Source organism: Glossina fuscipes, unplaced genomic scaffold (genome assembly GCF_014805625.2).
Source record: "Glossina fuscipes isolate IAEA_lab_2018 unplaced genomic scaffold, Yale_Gfus_2 221, whole genome shotgun sequence".
NCBI classification, from domain to species: domain Eukaryota; kingdom Metazoa; phylum Arthropoda; class Insecta; order Diptera; family Glossinidae; genus Glossina; species Glossina fuscipes.
Genome location: NW_023998564.1, coordinates 1,022,730 through 1,037,897, shown reverse-complemented (window position 1 = coordinate 1,037,897; position 15,168 = coordinate 1,022,730). Strand labels below are relative to the sequence as shown.

Sequence of the window (15,168 nt, the reverse complement as noted above, 5' to 3'; positions counted from 1 at the left end):
ACCCTAAGTAAGCAAAAATTAACATTTTTTTATTTTCATATATATACATATATATATGTATATAGATGAATGTCTACAAAACATTTTACAGAACCTTCGCTAAGAGAAAGAAACCTTTTTTCTTTTGTTTTGTTTTATCAACTGGTCGGTTAAGAGTTTCTCATAAAAATGATTCTTCTTTATTTGTTGTTTTTTTAGTATTTTATTTTATTTTTTTGCTTTTTACCCCGGTAATAGTTCTACTCAACTGAAATTTTTAATTAATTTTTCTCCTATTTTTTTCTTTTTATTTTTTTTATGGTAAAATTTGTTTTTCTTTAAATCTTTATCTTTTGTTCACATCGTTTATTATTTATTTTAGTTGTTGTTGTTGAAATTCAAGTTTTGTAAATGTTTTACAACGCTTGCAGATCTTCACAATGTTTAAATTTTGAATCCTCCTTACCCAGTATCCAAGTTAACATTTGCCTGGCCTTCATACTTGCCATCATAACGCTGCGACTCTTGTACCAATGAGCCGGTGATGATGAACTTTCATTGTTACCCTAAAAAAATTGCCGGAAAACAATTAAAAACAGTCGCTAAAGAACTGAATAATAAATGGGAGATAAATTAAAAAAAAAAACAACGGATTAGTAGGAACAAATTTTCATTGCCCACTACTTATGTTAATGAATAAATAGTAATAGTAAAGCTTACGACAGACATTATTAGTAGCGAGTAGATTTAGTTCTTCAGTTGACGACGAATAAAACTTGAAATCAACATTTTTATCTGTATCTCCGGATTGCCTACTTTTTTAAGCTACTATGTAAGTTCTTATATAAGCATCATGCACGCTTTATGTTTTATGTGCCCATTATATGTTTTATATGCATACTACGTAGGCTTTGTCTACAATGCGTCTGTGGGCAGCAAAAATTACTTCTGTTTTGTCGTTTTAATGTTTTTGTTAAATACGGATCTATAATTTTTTTCCTCAAATCTGAAATAAAAGTCTTATTTCCTTGCAGCAAATGATTATTTTTTACTATTTTCGTACGCATGTTTTTATTACATCAACCACTGAATGAAGAGTGTAGACTAGAACTATTCTTCTACGAGGAGCATCCTTCACCTACCTTAGCAAACAACTATAAACTGTAGTTCATAGAAAGTACCGATCTACAATTAAAGCACATAAGTTTAAGAAAATTGATTAAAACTTCAGTAAAAAACAAACGCTTTACGGCCATAAATACACCTACACATATAGATATAATTGGCTTACAGCTTTCAGTCTATAATTAAATAAAACTATTTCCTAGTTTTACTTAAAAGTCAGTAAATAATTCGGATTGACGAACTGGCACACCCACATTTTAAAATTTAGTTTTCAATTCCATATAATTGTTGGATATTCTCTAGCGCTAATCTTTCTTTCCCTTTTATTTCCCTTTTTCCATTTCACATTGCAAACTATTGAAGTCAACCGCTTAGTTATATTGAAAAGTGCATGCAAACATTCGCACATTATGGGATATTTTTTTCAAACGTTGAGTCCGGCACATTTAAGATCTATTTGCGATTGTTTGAGTTTTCCTGATAAATAAATACCTGAGCTCATATTTTAGAAAACTCTGATATTAATTAAGCGCAAACGTACAGAAGGAAACCTTTGGGAAGCGGACGTTGGCCACAACGTTTACGTAAAAATTTATATAGCTTTCATATAAAAACTGACAGGACAGCGCGCGTTACATGAAGACTCACTACACTTGACGTGCACCAAGCATGAGAACGAGCACGAGAATTGAAGAAAATCTTAACTTATTCTATTTTATGGGATGAATAGAAAGGAATGCACACTTCTGTTAAAAAGCATTATATCAAAAATCCCCTAAGTGATGGATAGAGAAAAAAAAAAAAAGTAGTAAAAGCTCATGTTTTTAAATAAAAATCAACAGGATGAAGAGATCTTCGAGAGTTTTTGCATGGAATTTGTAAATGTGAACATGCATATTAGCACACGTAACGTATTCGTCAGTAAGTCCCGGTGCATACATATAGACTTTTTGTCTAAAAAAAAATCTAAAGTGGCAATCCTCTCACACACCTGCTAAACTTTCATTTCATTTTCATGATTTGTTTACCAGTTGCAGCAACTTTGAACGACCGTACTTTTGTTATTTTCAGAACAATGAAACATCCGAATTTTACGTGTTGATTAAACATTACTTGTTGATAGGTGAAAAAAGGCATTCAACTTAATATTCTTTGCCGAAAGTAACAATTTTTCGGCGCTTTGCTTATTTTAAAATAGGTGGTACGGACACAGGTGAGGGTGAACGCAGTGAAAACATCAAAAAAGTCTTGGAAATTATTCTCAATAGTTGATTTACAAGAGATATCTCTAAGCCATTGTCTACACTATTAAGCATTAAAATTTAAGCATGAGAAGGACATCTTTCAAACGAGTACCGCGCTTACTCGCGCTGTAACAAAAACGATGTGTGACAGCTCGATAGGTATAATGGCACAGTATTTTTTTTCTTTTCTGACCAAGCAGTAAGGGGACATCTCCGACACGCCGTAGCGCTGTGATGGTCAGAAAGAAGTAGGGAAAGGTAGAAAGAGGCAGAGAGCGGCCGCAACCTGAGAGATGTATACTCGATCGACAGGTGTTATGCCTTCACCGAGAGACCACTCATTATAGCTGCGGCTACATCCCTATCATGCTTGACGTGTGGTTTAACTCACTGGGTTGAACTTGAAAACCGAGCTTCGTAACTACATGTCTATGTGGTAGACATTACTTGCGAAGGGCCAAGAACGACCAAACCGCTCTGAGGTTTGAATCCGCGAACACTGCCTTGACAGTCGCGATTCATATTTACTCTGCTATGCAGCAGTTTAGTCGCGTCCATTCGTGACCCATCCAACGTTTTAGTCCATAACGACTGTTATCTATTTGCAAATTTTAAAGGGGTGCTCGAGGAAAAACGAAGGGAATCAAATGATGAAGTCATAGTGAGCACTGAAGTGTTTCATAGATTCAAGTCTAAAAAAGAGTGTTGTAATGTTAGCGAGATGTTAGAGAGGTTGTTATGGTTCTGAAGGAGATTGTGTTAATAAATAAAAATGTTGTTTTTTACACAGTTCTGGGAATTATTGATCGATGTATCAAGTTTATGTACGAACGAGGTTTATTCGTGTTCGTATAAAACTCCTATTTTGTGGATGTGGTTTTGTTGCATTACTTTTATATAAAACTGAGCGCATTTAGAAAAGTATATGATATTTATTTTCTTAGAATGTTTTAAAAAATGATGTTTGACACGTTATACTTATCAAAATAATATTAATGTCGGTCTGGCAAGATAAATGAATGATTTAACTATAAATTTCGTTTTATTTGCTGTTTCGGTATACAATAAATTAAAAGAAGATGTCATATATATTAAGTTTAAAAAGGTCAGAAATTTTAAAAAGAAGGAGAAAGTAAAGCGTAAATAAAGAGGGAAAATATCAATAGGTGACTTAACATTTACTTAAAAAGGAGACTTTAATAAATACATTAAACGGGATGAATAGAGAGGGAGAAATATTCAATATGAAGAATTAATATAATTGGAAAAATTTATTGCATATATTAAGGGAGCTTTTAATAAATGTTTTGATTGGGCGAACGAAGAGAGAGAGCAATATTTCAATGAATATCGGGCGTGAGTGTACATATAGAGAAGAATCATCTTGCACACTTTAAGGAAATCTTTAATACACATATATTGCGTATACAGTTAAGATTTTTTTTTTGATTACATCATAGTTGATAAAGAAGAAATGATAAAACATTTAGTTTTATGTAAATGCATACTTTTTTGTTTTGGGAAAAACAAAACACACAAAAATCCATTTTATTGTTCTTTTACGTGTTGTTAAGGTTTTATTTACTCACCATTAGTTCGGAATTTTTATCAGTTATACACTTATCGCCAAGTTCTTGATTATCATGATTTTTAGGGTGATCATTGTGTTTATCTTGTTTGTTTTTGTTTTTGGATTTTTTCGACTTTGGCTGTGTGTGGTTAAAACAATTCAGTTGTTCATTTTAATTTGTAATAATTTTTTTTGTTCGTATTTTTTTAATCGTTTTTGAAGTAAACCACACAAATGAGTGAATGATAAACATGAAATGAAATTCGAAAAAAAAACGAAAAGCGAGTGTTAAGTTTCTTGAAATTCAATACAAAAAAGCGAAAATATGAAAGCACAGGAAAATATTTCAATATGCAATCAAAACTCATTTACTGTATCATTTTTTTAGGTAGGCAGCCTTATACTTACTTGCAATAGATTATGGTGCTTCTTCAAACGTATCTGCGTTAAAGTACCGGCCAGTAATTCATCACAATTATGGTTAATACCCACAGATACTTCAATAAATTTAGCACCGAACGTACAAGCCAAACATTTACCATCTATTTGCAGGGGAACCAAAATCGTATAAATGACAAAAAAACAAAAGAAAAAAACGAAAAATGAAATAAGAATCAACAACATTTCCACAAAATTCAGTATACACGATGCAGTGCTATTGTGCGAAATTAATACTTCTGGAATCGAATAAAATCTCTAGTGCCTTCTTTGTTTATTTTATAACATTTTTATTTTTTCTCTATTGTTTTTTTAATGTAAGCGCTTGATTCTGAATATTAATTTTCATATCTATTTTCACATAACTACGAATATTTATTTGCATATCATATATCGTATACTCACTCACCTTGAGCGGAAACTGCGCGTGATCGCGCCAAATCAATTTTGTTTGCTACAAGTATAATTGGTCGCGTTCTCAGTAAATCCATATCTTGGAGACGTGACATTATTTGTTTAGAGCGCGTAAACGATTCTTTATCCACGCAAGAATAAACAACCAAAAATGCATCAGCCTTTTCAAGTTCATCCTTTTGAAATGAAATAGCAATTATTATTATCATTTCCTTTTTTTTTTTGAAAAATTAATATATTGATTGATTGCGCTTTTGAAAAAAGTTATAACAAACAGTGCACATATATGTAGAGTCGATTTCTTTCACCCTGCTCTCTTTGCGGTATAAGGGTATTTTAAACTGATGCGAATGTATGTAATACCCAGAAGGACTTGAGATACTTTTCAGCACTACACTTTTAATTATCACCATTTTATAATCTTGTCTGTCCACCTGTACGTCTTGTTTTCTTGTATCCAACCTGCAGGTTGAAATTTTTGAGATATTTTTATGAAATTTGGTACACCGACATGTTTCAGCCCAACAACGAACACTATTGAAAATGGCTCGATTTCTCGGCCACTTTTGACTCAATGTCTTAGTTTTAAAAAACTTTTATGTGCACAACTATATTAATCGAAGTGGTGTAGGGCATTTAATGGCAGGCTATGGCCCATTATAATGTGATACATTAGTTTTTTTAAACTTACTCCTACATATCAAAAATCCTGCACATATATTTCTACTTATGGTGGAAAGTACACGTAAGGAGATTAATGCTTTATGTTCGTAAGTTGAAAGTTTGAAGCATTTTTGATTAAGCTATTAAAAACATACTGTTCCGATAAAAACAAATAAAAAAATTATATTCGACTTCAATTGAATCTTTTACAGCCACCGCCTTTACTTAAAGAGAAAAAATTAAAAAAAAAGTAAATTTTAATACTCTATAGGCTATTGGGACCGTTTGGGTGCTTCTGTCCATTTTTGTACACAAATCGGTAAATTTTTGTAGTTTAGGTTCGTTGAAAATGCGCCAGCATTTTTATTTTTTTTTCTTTGTATATGTTTTTCGTGAGTGAGCAAAAAACTTAGAAAGCAGATATTCTCTCAGCCTGTGTTGTTGCACTGTAGGCATGTTTTTAAACCGATTTTGGCCAATTTTTTAACAATAGCCTGTTCGCAAGAACTTCTAATGTTTGTGCTAAATTTGATAGCGATATTTTCATTTTCCCGATCATCGAGTTTACATTGATTCAGAAGCTCGACATCGATTAAAAATATACATACAAGAAGATCGCTTTTAACATTTGCAACTACAGGCATCACATAGACAGAACAATTGGACAGACGGATTTTGATATCGATCATAGCGCATTTGATGCATTCTCAAAAAAGCAAGTAAGACACATTACGTAAGAGACATTATAGTCAGGAAAGCCCGCCCCTGAAATACCCTACACCAATTCCCTTACATACTTACTTTGGTAATAAGACCTCAAAAAGTACACATTATTTTCATGCAAAGATGACCTTTTGATGGAAGCCCGCAGATTGGCGGATACCCAAAACATCATATGACGTTATCCAAATTTTGCAAACTTAATTTACTTTCCAAAAATTTTATTATTTTGCGTGTACAAAAAATTACCCCAGTCGAATAAAATTTTCATAAATTAAGAATGTCGAAATACTATTATGCAACGAGTTCTGTCGAACAATTTTTTCAAAAGAAAGGGTTATATGGGGAGCAATCAAAAAATGAATCAAAATGAACCCGAAATGCTTTCAATGGTATTCGTCCCTGGGTCGAAACACGTCAGCGTACCAAATATCTTCAAGCCTGTAGATTGAACACAAATTTCATGGACACGTTAGATGGACAGATAGACAGACTGGCTTAGCTCAGAAAATGATTCTGAATCGATCGGTATAATAAAAGGGTCTGCCTCCTGGGTATTACATACGTCCGCACATACTTTGTATTACAAGTGATGTAGCGTATAATGAATGTGAATTTTCCACTTTCGCACAAGCATAGGATCACCTATAATGTATACGTGAACATTATTGTCGTTGTATCTGTAACGTGAGTAATGAGCAGATCCACAAAATAGAGGTATTTTCAGTTTATGAGTTGTAGCAGGAGTGTCCCTTGACCGAATTTGTTCACCTGAAATACCAATCTACTTGCAAGAATTTTCAATGTTTTTGCTTAATTCGAAAGATTGGGATATTTAAACTTCCGCGACCCCAATCGAAATTTCATAGAGCGATGGACTGATAGATTGAGGGACGGAATTTGATATGGAGGTAGAGTATACATACGCATATTTTATGAAATCGCGTGTAGAGAAAATGAATACACTCTTTTTCTTTACCCGATTGGGTATGAAATCCGAATTTTTTTTCTGTCAGTTTATTCGGAAATTTATTATTATATCATATTTTCTACAAGTAAAGATTTCGATTTTCTTCAATAATAATAATTTTTTTTTATTTTTTATCTTGTTTGGCTTGTAAAGTTTCTGGAACTGTTCCTTTTGTGATTGCTTTTGTTGTCGTCTTATTTGCTTCCCTTGTTTCTTGTTATTTTAGTGTTTTTGTAAGAAAATAATATTTTCGTTTTTGGCTTTAAGCCAAATAATAATAAGTGAAAATGCATAAATGTACATCTTTTGCCTTTGTTCATCAAAAATGAACCCATCTATAAGTTTAACCGAATATATGTGTTCAAAGCAAGGCAAGAATTGCACACTTTATAGCTGTCGTGAAATACTTTAATTTAAACAATAAGTAATTGTTAATGACGATAACATTGTCACGCTGTTGTGAATACACAAATTTTTGCTCTAATTTTCCTAAAGAATTCTTATGGAAATCAAGTATTAAATGTTTAGTATGTTGTCCTTTTCTCAAATGTAAACTTTTTTCATAAGTTTTCATAATTGCTTTAGCGTTAACACCTTTTATTCTTTAATTTATTTCTTTTTTGTTGATCTTTTTCAAAATTATTTATTCATGGACTTTTTTTTGTTGTTGCTTCTTTGAATGTTAACATTTTAATTACTTAAATTTCTCATTTGAAAAACTTTTTTCTGTTTTTTCTTTTTTTTTGATACATTTTCTGTTTCACGTCACACAAATTATTTTTAATTGGAATGATTTTACTATATAACTTATATATATGCGTTTTATACTTGAATTGCTTGCTTACATAATGAAATTGTTTTTTTGTCCTTTTTGTTTCGCTTACCTTATTTTCTTCTTTGTTTATGCAAAATTTTAATTCTGATTCAATACCATTCAATATTATTGAAATATTTTGCTCAGCTTCATCACATTCTGCAAAATGGGAGAAATTTTCATACATAAGAAAAGTTTTGATTTAATTACACACTACAATGATTGTATAATTTTGAGCTTGGTTTTTATAAATAGCATTAAAACTGTCCTGTCTTATGGAGCTCCTGAATTTGTCTCTTCGCGTTACACAATAAAGCGTAAGAGACCTGAATGCAAGCAGGTGAAAATGCAATATGTGTTGCAACAGTATGGTCTACATTAAGTGAAAACGTTGCTGTGTGCTCGGTGCGATTCCAAGGGAACTATTCGCTTCTAGCTATTTATTCTCACAACACTCAACAATCATGACAAGGATTTACTGCAAGCAATTCACTATCTTCGATGGGACCGTTTGACAAAAATAGCTAGAGATAAAAACAAGACCGCAGTCGGGAAATTCCCCACTCACCATATTATCTAGACATTGCGCTTTCTGTTTATCTTCCAGAATATTTTGAGCAGCCAAAAATTCGGCATTGCAGGCAATGCCATTCGTGACATGATAAGAATGAAGAGAAAGAAAAAAAGCTGGTGGGGAAAAAAGTAGAAACGTAACTTGGTAGATCGTTCGGAAACAATGTCCGAGAATTCTAGAGGACAATACGGGTTATATCGTTAATTAATAAACTAAATTAAATTTTTTTAAATGTCATTTGACGATATTGTTATAAAATCCGCTTTTCTAAGATACAGTCTGTACACTGGATCGTGGATATTTTGTTCAAGAGAAATACACTTCAAAGTTCTTTTATTTACAATTATATTTCTTAGATGTAGGATTATTCACAATTTATTTTTGGCAATACTTTCGACAGCCCAACTCGGAATTCTTTTTCTGCTCATTCTCCCTTCCACAAATATTCTATTGATGTACATCCTTACCAGCATAGTACCAGCACCTAATTTTATAGCTTCATTTTTAATTCGTTAAGCTGCTTTTCTGGTACTCGTTGCATTTAGTTTAGTTTTTCCCTCTTTAGGGATTTTATTACTTAGCTGGAATAAACTGGTTTTGGGGTTTTGCGTAACACTACCCTCCACTTAATCTTGTTCGTCCCGAACAAAGTCGTTTCGATATGCGGTCAGTCGGTCCAGGTGTACCCCTTTGAATCTACTTCTGCCTACGGGATGTTTTCGTATTCGATAAACCACGTCATTTATGCTTGTGAAGATTTTGTAAGGACCTTTCTAGTTACATCGCAGTTTTGGTGACATACCTTTTTTACGTAAAGGATTGTACAATAACAGTAGATCCCGTTCCTTAAGTCCATCGGCGTTAGCTCGCAGATCATATCTTGGTTTCATTCTGTCGCTGATGATTTGCGTTCTATCTCGAACCTGTCGGTGCATGTTATCTAATATCACCCTCAATATAACAACATATTCGGTCTCGGTCCTTTGAACATTAGAGGTTTTCCCGAATTTCAAGTCTGCAGGTAGCCTCAGGTTAGACCCGAACAAAATCTTCGCCGGGAGTAGAACAGTGCACTGCTGACCTGTATGCCATTAAAAAGATTGGTATGTGTTCATTCCAGTCCTGCTGATTGTCGTCGATCACTTTCGCAGATGTTCTTGGAGCGTTCGATTAAACCTCTCAACCATTCCGCCAGACTGAGGATGCAACGAAGTCGTTCTAGTTTTATTAATGCTAAACATTTGGCAAACCTCTTGAAAGATCGAAGATTCAAAGAGTCTCCCTTGGTCTGAATGCAGTTTGATGGGGGTTCCAAACAGCGTAACCCAATTATCGACGAATACATAAAATTTTTTTACTACACTATAAATTTTCCTCCTGGTACTGGATAAGCTAAAATAGATGCCGCGCATAACAGCTCTTTCAACTGCGTGAAAGCGCGCTCTTGAGACTCCCCCATATGAAGGATCGGTTATTCTTCGTAAGTTCATGCAGCCCACTGGCAACCGTGGAACGAATTTGCGGTAGTATGAACAAAGTCCTAGGAAACTGCGAACGTCATGCAAATTGGTGGCCATTCTTTTACTGCTCTGATTTTTTCTTCACCCGTGCGAACCCCAGTCGTGAAGACCTTATGCCCAAATATGTCACTTCCTTCACAAAGAACATACATCTTTCAACACTCAATTTTAAACCTACTGCCCGTAATCGGGCACATCCGCCAGATTTTTTACCCATGACAATAATGTCATCCAAGTACACCAGGCATGTGTTCCAGTGCAACCCTTTTACCACGCAATTCATTGCACGCTCAAATGTGGCAGGCGTATTGCATAATCCAAACGGTATTACGGTAAATTGATAAAAGCCGTCGCGGAAAACGCGGTCGTTTCATTGTCGCGCTCGGCAACATCCACCTGCCAGTACCCACACTTCAAATCTAAGGTTGATAACTACTGCGAGCCTGACAATGTGTCTAAGGTGTCATCGATCCTCGGCAAAGGGTAGCTACCCTTTTTGGTCAACTCGTTCAGTTTCCTATAATCCACACAAAATCTGGTAGACCCATCTTTTTTTTAACAAGAACTACTGGAGAACACTAAGGGCCACTCGATAGCTTTCCGCTCTTGCATATCTTTGATCAAGTCCACCACTTCTCCTCCTTTTGCTAGTGGAATTCTTCTAGCAGTTACCGAATCGGATCAGTGCCTGCAATGTTGACTATGGAGCAATTTTCCAGCAAAAACTTTTTGGCATATTTTTTCTGCTGCTCATCTGGATTGCTAGTCCATCCTTCTATGATAATTTCAGCCTCTGGGGATATCTTTGAGGACGTTTTTGGTATTTCGATTTGATGATTTACCACATATTCGGCTTTTTGGCATTGCGCTATAATGTCCCAGTTGTGAACTTTTGTTGTAACGTTTGTCGGGTTTAATACTCATACTAGTATTAGATTGTTGACCGGTGAGACAACCGCTTTTCCAATGATGATGTTGTCTTTCGTACATTTTTTATTTGGCTCGACAACCCATATCCTGCTTAGTCTTAGCTCTTGGGTACCTGTGGCCCACACTATTCCTTCGGAGTTTTGAGAGATCTTCTGTTGTCGTTGTACTGCAAATGGTAACACTTCGAGTTGTCTGTCGTATCCCACAGTCAATGGCAAAGTTACATTTGCGTATTGTAACACTTGCCTTTTAATATCCAGTACAAAGCCGTGTTTTGCCATAAAATCCTTCCCCAATATTATCTCGTCCATTATATCTGCTACCAGAAATTCATGCTTCATCGAAACACCGCTAATCTAAATGTTTCTCGTAACTTTACCCTTAATAGCAGCTTCCTCACCTGTTGCCGTCCGAAACCATGCTCCAGCTTGCGGGTCGAATTTTCCTTTGACTATTGTACTGTTAATAATTGAATGAGAACCCACAGTGTCCAGTGTGATGATGTAGTTACAGCCCTGAATCTTCCCATCGATCGTTAGGCTGCTGTTACTTCTCTTTGATTGAGTAATACCTACTACTAAATTTCTGAGTCAGCCGTTGTCCCGCTATGCTGAGCCTGTTCGTTAATTCCGTGTAGGTGATGTGGAGTGTGTTCTTTTGTGTTTTGATCGAAATTCCCGTGCAAAGTGACCAGGTTTTCGGCAGACATAACACTTGCCTGGTTTTGAAGCCGGCATTCGCTTATTTTCGCGCAGGACTTGTCGAAGCGCCCCGCAGACCACATCCGAGATATCGTTGGCGCTGGTAACTTCCGTGTGTCTCACCTTTATGTTTGACGTCTACAGCACACTGTCTGCTTCTTGTGTGAGCGCGAAGCCAAGAGTCTCCGTAAACGTCGTTTCAGGTGACGCCCATACAACTTTTGTAAGCTTCGCGTCACGAAGTCCTTTAACAAAGGCGTCGATTTTTAATGTTTCCAGCACGTCGTTGGGCACACGGATATAGGCGAGATTGGCCAGCCGTTCGATTTGGGTAGCGTAATCTTGGATCCTTTCGTTCGGCTTGTAGCAGCGCGAAGATAACGATAAGTGGCTTACCTCCTTCACATGTTTACTACCACATTTCCTTTCCAACGCGTCAATAACTGCAGCGAATCGTATTATCAACTTTTCTTTCCAGCAGATTAACTTGCCTTCGAACTGCTGGTACGTTTCGTCTACATGTGGTTGCAGGATGCGTTGATTTTCTTGAACTTTCTCGATCCTTTCCGTCGTCAATTTTTGATTCTATCTGTTGCGTTTGTTGTTGCATTAGTTATATAAACTGCATAACGTTTGATATACTTGCACCATCTTCGCCTTTTTCTTCGTTGTGATTTTCCCCTGCTGTAGCAGTATTTTGTATTCTTACCAAGTTGTCGGTTTGCTCCCTTCCCTCGATATTATATTCGAATTCAAGTATAGACGGGTCCTGTCCGTCTTTTTCTAGATCTTCAACCAGTCTTTGTTTTAATTCAGCTTTGCTACTTTGCTAAGACTGTGCGAAGATTTCCTTTTCCCAGTTCCTCTTTGAGATGATCCACATTGTGTTCTTGTAATTTTACCATTTCTCTTAGTTTCCAAGATCTCACTTCTGACGCTAGTTGTTATAAAATTCGCTTTTCTAAGATACAGTCCGTATCACTAAATCGTGGATATTTTGTTCAAGAAACACGTCAAAGTTTTTTTATTTTCAATTATATTCCTTAAATGTGGGATTATTCACAATTTATTTTTGGCGATACTTTCGACTGTCCAACTCGGAATTCTTTTTCTACTCACTCTCCCTTCCACAAATATGCTGTTTACATCCATCAAATATGCTGTATACAACCATCTGACATAAAGGTTTAAGTTAATAAAATTGCAATGTCGAATATGATACTTAAAAAATATTTTGAGTACACCTAACACTTTTTTACTCGATTGATGTGTTTCCAAAAATATCATTCAAACAAGTTCGAGAAAAAAAAAGATATCGACTAAATGGAGAAGTAGTAGATTCCTTTCCAGGCTTTAAAAAGCAATTCAAAAGTAAAACAAACAATATTTAAAAATCTCGTCAGATTTCATTTAAGAAAATTTTTCGTGCTTACACATTTTAATTTATTAAGTATATTATCAAAAATAAATTTGAAAAACGGAACTGAATTGTGTAAAAAATTTGACTCTATGCGTAATTTGGGGAATTCCACTTACATGCGAATATAATCGAAATAATATAAGTGAATTTTGAAAAATATAAGGAGAAGTTAGTAGTTTATGACAATGAAAAAATTCATAGAAACATCAAAAAAAAAAAAAAATTGATCAGAAAAATTGATTAAAATAATTCATAAAAAAGAATCGTAAAATATTGAAAAACAAAAGAATTCGCTGCAGGTTTTCCAGAATATTTTCAGCGATTTAATATACAACATCCGATTTTACCTCATTATTTTACCGTTGACCTCGATTGTTTCATTCTAAACGTGGCCCACATTGGCTCATTCTGGTATCTACAAGTAATAAACTATTCTTTAAATGTGTTTGGCGGGTATGTGCTTTCTGGATATTTCGGACTTCAGTTCGGATTAAAGTTTCAATAATTTTTGGGAAAATTAGATGTCCATAGTATATCTGTGAATACATCTCGAAACTATGTGGGTAAAAACTATTTGCTTTTTCTTACGAAAAACTTTGAGTTTAGTTATCAGCACAGTCTCCTTGAAGAGCGATACAATCTTTTTGGCGTATCTCTAAAATTTTAATGCTTTCTTTACACAACGGTATGATCCTCAAAACACGCTTCAAATTGCACAATAAAGTCATCACTTGGTCAACTTCTTTGTCTGGAGTTATTGAGAATTCTTCATTTGAAATTTTGCGATAGTAGTCAGCGATGTGAGTGTTGATATTTCTGTTCTACATTGTGTTAAGCGTAACAGCCATTTGGAAAACGAGCTCTCTCAGACTGCAATTTGCCTGGAAAATAGTGAACACAACGACTTTCGATGTTCTTGGGATATCAGGGATGTCCTTTCGATTTTCGAATCTTATTTGACGGTCAATTGCCCAAGCAGCGTCACTACTCTCTCCGCACGAGTAAACTGTTAGTTTCGATGGGGTAGAATTGCTAAGATACTTCTCAAGCCTATGCTAAGTTCAACCGGTATTTTTTGACATTAGAAAGACTATTAAATTAATTCGCGAAATTTTGATTTTTCCATTGTTTTGAAAATACTAGCGTCACTAAAGTCATCGACCAATCATGGTGCAAGAATTATGGCGTTTTAACTGTCAGCAGCAACTAATAAAAACTTTTCTTTGGGGTCCCATGTATAATTAGAAGTCATTAAAAATTTTTGAAACATTATACGCTATGTAGAACATTTTTAAAAAAATTATTGAATGTATACACAATGTTTTGATGCTAGCCTGTATATTTTTTTGATCATTTTAGATCCCTTCATCTTAGTAATTTTTTATTTTATTTATTTTTATTTATTTTATTTATTCCACTTATACTAGAAACTCAACTAAACAAATAACAGTCGAGTTCAATTAGCTCTTAATGCAAAACTTATATTAATTAACAATAAAATTGAGTATAAGCATAATAAAACAAATAAGAAGAAAAAAAAAAAGAAAAAGAAAAAAAAGCATGTACACTATCAGCATAGGAGCACGCTTACAACCGGTACAGGACCAAATTGTAAATGAACCCCTAAGCCATCGCAAACATGCATAAGCGTGGCAACCGATAATAAATTGACAATAATTCACTTTCGAAACGTAACGACTTTTTAAGGGTCAAAGGTAGTTTAAATACGACGGAGGTACATCGCGCGTATTAAGCAGTGTTACTTTAAAGGACTTTAAAGAGTCCGATAACGAGAATAAGTGGTAGACGTCATTTAGGTTCTTGCAAACGACTCTGAGCGGATTGAACAGCTCATAATTAAATTTACACTGGTTAAGCTTAACCAAGATAAAGTGCCTAGAGAAGCGGTTAGGGACATTAAAGTTAATTTCACCAAGTAATGAAGGCGAGTCAATAGCACCATTTATTACTTTAATTAGAAAGGAAACGCCAAGAACAAATCTATGTTTCTCAAGAGACGGTAGGGATAGCAGAAGCAACCTATTTTCATACGGAGGAAAAGAGGCAATCGGATCCCAACCCAAAT

The 15,168-nt window shown here is 34.7% G+C and overlaps 1 protein-coding gene across 8 annotated transcripts in view; it reads right to left on the bottom strand.

The window, feature by feature from the left end:
* Positions 1–323: 323 nt before the first annotated feature.
* Positions 324–15,168, bottom strand: part of LOC119642291 (GTP-binding protein REM 2) — a 58,065-nt gene continuing 43,220 nt past the window's right edge. For 7 of the 8 annotated variants that reach the window (XM_038041385.1, XM_038041389.1, XM_038041386.1 and 4 more), the window contains 5 exons: positions 8,008–8,096; positions 4,766–4,946; positions 4,327–4,460; positions 3,938–4,057; positions 324–545 (listed from right to left, as the gene is read on the bottom strand). In XM_038041385.1, coding sequence (XP_037897313.1) covers positions 396–545; positions 3,938–4,057; positions 4,327–4,460; positions 4,766–4,946; positions 8,008–8,096 — 674 coding nt within the window. In that variant the 3' untranslated portion in view covers positions 324–395. The remainder of the gene's footprint in view (positions 546–3,937; positions 4,058–4,326; positions 4,461–4,765; positions 4,947–8,007; positions 8,097–15,168) is intronic. The other variant, XM_038041388.1, reaches the window with a different exon arrangement.